Source organism: Monoraphidium neglectum (genome assembly GCF_000611645.1).
Source record: "Monoraphidium neglectum strain SAG 48.87 unplaced genomic scaffold scaffold01566, whole genome shotgun sequence".
Taxonomy (NCBI): domain Eukaryota; kingdom Viridiplantae; phylum Chlorophyta; class Chlorophyceae; order Sphaeropleales; family Selenastraceae; genus Monoraphidium; species Monoraphidium neglectum.
In genome coordinates, this window is record NW_014012062.1 from 4,811 (window position 1) to 8,985 (window position 4,175).

Sequence of the window (4,175 nt, forward strand, 5' to 3'; positions counted from 1 at the left end):
CCCGTCGTCACCATGAGCAGCTCCCTGACCGCCTCAAGCTTCTTGGCATCACCCAGGAATGACTGGAGGGTCAAAAGAGTCATCATGAGGGTTGGCGCATTGCCAAGTGGGCGAGGAGAGGTGAAGGATTGAACAGGAGGCGCCACCTTGCTTTGTTTGTGGTGCGAGTTGCCACCCCACGCGGTTTGCAGTGTATCAAGGGCGGTGGTTGCGGCATACACTAGGTGTGGATGCAACAAGGTGCACATTTCTGAGGACCCTATCATCGCATCTTACGTCGTACTCAGTCTTGGTCTTTGCCAGGGCCTCGCTGGAGCAGCCGGCCAGGTTCATCTTGGTGCTGCGCAGGGTAATGGTTGTCAGGAGGCGATGCAGTGGCTTTCACGGGGACAGTGATGCGTGGCCATGCAAATCAGTGCCATCCGGTCATGCGGACCAGCCACTGTGCGCAAGTCATACGCGCCCCCTACCCGCCACGTCCCCAGGTGCTGGCGCTGCCGTCGAGTGGCCGTGTGATGCGTTGTGACGGCGCCGATGCAGCGTGTTCCGCCCAGACATTCACCCCATGCAGTGCGCTCTGCTGTCTGCTGCCCCTGCTCTCTCACCTCCAGAAGTTGTCTTCAAATGCCTCGTGCACCTGAGTGTCACCAAGCATCCCGTGTGGAGGAGGCCTCAGGGCGATGGCTTCCAAGCGCATGCATGCCCATTGCACGCATCGCAATCCGTCCACTGCCACCAGCGCAAGCAGCGCCGCGGTGGTGCCCACCTTCTCATATTGCTGTGAAATGTCCTCGATGAAGTTTGTCACCTCCACAGGTCCTTCGAGCTTGCCCATCTTGGTCACAGGTGCGCTCGTGACTGCTCTGCAGATCACGCGCTGAGCGGACCGGATCCCAAGTTTTGCACCACTGGTGCAACGCGCAGCAAGCATGTGTGAAACCACGCTTTCTCCGATTGCAACGTGTTAAAGTAGGTTTGCGAATGAGTTTGCTTCTGAATGAGGCGGTGCCTCGGCTGAATGGCAGGTTGAGGCATGTGCTGGTAGTCCATTGTGTCGGCAAGCATGGTAGGGCGCTCACGTGGAAACGGCTAGAGTGCCATTGGGCACGTGCAATGCAGTTAGCATCCGCGTGTCATGATTGCTATAGTAGGCAAGACGTAGGTTTGCTTGCCACCACCCACAAACCCAGCATGGTACTCGTCCGCTGTCCTCGTCCGCGCCCTCAACGTCTGGCCAGCTGGCCGGTCAATCTCGACAGGGCCAAGAGTTGACCTTCGGCAGGTGAAGTGGAAAAACGCGACGCATGATGGCCCTGTTCTTGACCACTGGGGCATGCCTGTGCTCGTGGCTCTTGAGATGCACAGACATAACAGTGCGGGATGGATGGGGCACAAAAAACCAACGAGGCGATGGGCGCTGGCTGCCAGCAGCCCAGTGCATCGCAGCAAGCCGCCCATGCAAATACGATTTTGTCATGGGACGCACTGGAAGCATCTTGATGCTTGTTTGGGCACTTGGTAATTGTGATTACGCCAGTGCAGGCAGCAGACGCACGGCATGCACCACCTTGCGGGACGCCAGGGCCACATGAAACCCTCCTGAATCGGGGCACCGGCCCACAGCAGCACTGCGGCGTCCAGCTTCAGTGGGTCACCTAGGGCGTCAGCGGTCGCCATGCGTTGCGACGCACTACTTGGGAGGAATTTCCGTGCCGCTTGGCTCGATCCGTCACCACCAGCGCCAGAGTAGGGCAACCCTGGACCGGCCGGCCTACAGGCACTGCAGAGACTATACAATATCAAAGCGTGCGGCTTCGAGCAGTGCTCTGCTTGCAAGGCCAACATCTATCTTTCGCGTGGGCCTCCCTCTACCCACATGGAGGTTTTCTCGGTGTGCTGCTCCGCGCGCATGACTGATACTGGCCTCGCGAGAATTCCTCAAGCCTTCGCCCTTGGTTGGACCAGCGATGGGCGGCTACAAACGGCACATACACCTCAGTACAGTATGATATGTAACCACGTGCGTCCTCCAGTGTTTTTGCTGCCCGAACGTTTGAAAACGGCCATAGTCCTCATTGTTCACACTTGGCTGCTTGCACCTGGCGGCGCTCTGGTGACTGTCATGAAGCAACGACCAACTCATATCGATGTTATAAAAGGAATGCTGAGTAAATTCTTACAAAACTTGTGCTGCCTTCCTCTCCCCGAACGCCGTTGACACCCGAGTGAGGATCGGTGCGAACATCATTTTTGCTCCACGCGCCACAACAAGACCACGCGAAGGCCGCAGTGTGGTTGTTGGTTACACAGGTCTTTCGTCGGTTTCAGAGCTCCATTGATTTTTGATGCGCCATTTCTTGAGGCACTTGCGACGCAGCCAACAGACCGCCGTCCACCTTTGGGCAAAGGCCGCCGCGTCAAAGAATACGTGCCAAAGCATACTGGAGAGGTCTAACACATTGCAGCGGGCAAAGGGTGTCCGTGCATGGCAGTGCAGAGCAGCGCACGGCCGCCCGTTGCGCGGTCGGGCAACATGAAGGCAGCCATTGCGCTCGCGCTCCTGGGCATTTGCTGCAGGCTCGCAGCCGCCCAGAGGTGGCAGCCAGCGCTATCCGACCGCTTTGATTACCAGCTTGGGGAGCTGTTCGTGGTCCCCACGCACTTCAAGCCCGGCGTCAATGTGAGCATCGAATGCGGGTGACCAGCTGTGGCTCGCGCGCCCTGGTGCGGCCTGCCGTCCCTGCCCCAGGCAGCTGCCCATCGCAGAGATGTCTTGAAGCCTCAATTTTCTTTGCCATCCTGCACCTTCGGATCCTGTAACTCCCTCCAGGTGTACGTTCTGGATGGCTGGGACACCCCCGCCTCCACTGTGGCCTGGCTGCACGGCCAGGGCGCGCGCGTGGTATGTTACTTCAGGTTAGTCATGGCCAGGCGCGCGCGAGGAGGGGGAGCGCGGCGCGTCGCGCTGGGCACCACCTGTGCGGTGGTCCGCAGGATGACGTGTGCGCCGCTTTGCCGCTGCAAAGCAGCTGCGGCAAAGTCGCTGCTGCAAAGTCGCTGCTGCAGAGCCGCTGCTGCACAGATGGGCGATTCTAAAGCCCTAGGTTGAGGGAGGCTCCCCGCCCCTTGTTGCACCCTCGAGCCAGTCACCTCCTGCGCACACCGGCACGCTGTCACGCCCAGCGCCCCAAACCTGCGACGCCACCCCCCTCCGCACCGCTGCCCTGAAACCCCTCAGCGCCGGATCCTTCGAGGACTGGCGCAGCGACGCCGGCCAGTTCACAGCGGCCGACAAGGGCCTCGCCATGGGCGACTGGCCCGGCGAGTGGTGGCTCAACATCCGCACCGACAACGTCCGCCGCATCATGGCGGCGCGCATCGCGATGTGCAAGTCCAAGGGCTTCGACGCCGTCGACCCGGACAACGTGGACGGCTACACAAACCCCAACGGCGTTGGCCTGACCGCGGCCGACCAGGCCGCCTTCAACACTTTCCTGGCGGACCAGGCGCACGCGCAGGGGCTGGCCATCGGGCTCAAGAACGACCTCAACCAGGTGCAGCAGCTGGTCGGCAAGTTTGACTTCTTCGTCAACGAGTGAGTGCGCGCTGCACCACCAGCCTCCCCCGGCGAGCCTCCTTCACTGCCCTCCCCTCCACCGGGTGCTGAGGCAGGGTTGCAAGGGTGCAGTGGCTGCGGGCTAACTCCTGACCTTGCGTACACCTTTCCTGGGCATGCACACAACTGACACATCCACAAACACCCGCAATTGCAACCCCTGTGACGGCCCCTGCAGGCAATGCACCCAGTACAGCGAGTGCGGCATGTACAGCCCGGCCAAGGCGATCGGCAAGCCTGTTTGGAACATCGAGTACACCTCGACCAACTTTGCAAAGGCCTGCCCCTCCCAGGCGTCCTTTGGCATGCGCACCATCCTTAAGACTCTCGCCCTCAAGTCTCTGCCTTTCGCCGAGTGCGCCAACAACCCCTGGCCGATCGCGTCGCCGCCGACGACGCCGCTGCCGTCGCCGTCGCCGAGCCTCTCCCCCGGCTCGAACCCCAACCCACTCCCCAGCCCATCGCTGTCGCCGTCGCTGTCCCCATCGTTGTCACCGGCTCTGTCGCCAGCGCTGTCGCCGTCGCTATCGCCGGCGCTGTCGCCAACTCTGTCCCCATC

The 4,175-nt window shown here is 61.0% G+C and overlaps 2 protein-coding genes across 2 annotated transcripts in view; one reads left to right on the forward strand and one right to left on the reverse strand.

Annotated features, from left to right (window-relative positions):
* Nucleotides 1–835, reverse strand: part of MNEG_8317 (peptidase M3A and M3B thimet/oligopeptidase F) — a gene marked incomplete at both ends in the record, with an annotated part of 4,418 nt that extends 3,583 nt beyond the window's left edge. The window contains 3 exons of the mRNA XM_014043208.1: nucleotides 277–340; nucleotides 606–637; nucleotides 767–835. Coding sequence (XP_013898662.1) covers nucleotides 277–340; nucleotides 606–637; nucleotides 767–835 — 165 coding nt within the window. The remainder of the gene's footprint in view (nucleotides 1–276; nucleotides 341–605; nucleotides 638–766) is intronic.
* Nucleotides 836–2,533: 1,698 nt separating this feature from the next.
* Nucleotides 2,534–4,175, forward strand: part of MNEG_8318 (hypothetical protein) — a gene marked incomplete at both ends in the record, with an annotated part of 3,349 nt that continues 1,707 nt past the window's right edge. The window contains 4 exons of the mRNA XM_014043209.1: nucleotides 2,534–2,680; nucleotides 2,831–2,916; nucleotides 3,239–3,595; nucleotides 3,795–3,998. Of these exons, the coding sequence (XP_013898663.1) occupies nucleotides 2,534–2,680; nucleotides 2,831–2,916; nucleotides 3,239–3,595; nucleotides 3,795–3,998 (794 nt within the window). The remainder of the gene's footprint in view (nucleotides 2,681–2,830; nucleotides 2,917–3,238; nucleotides 3,596–3,794; nucleotides 3,999–4,175) is intronic.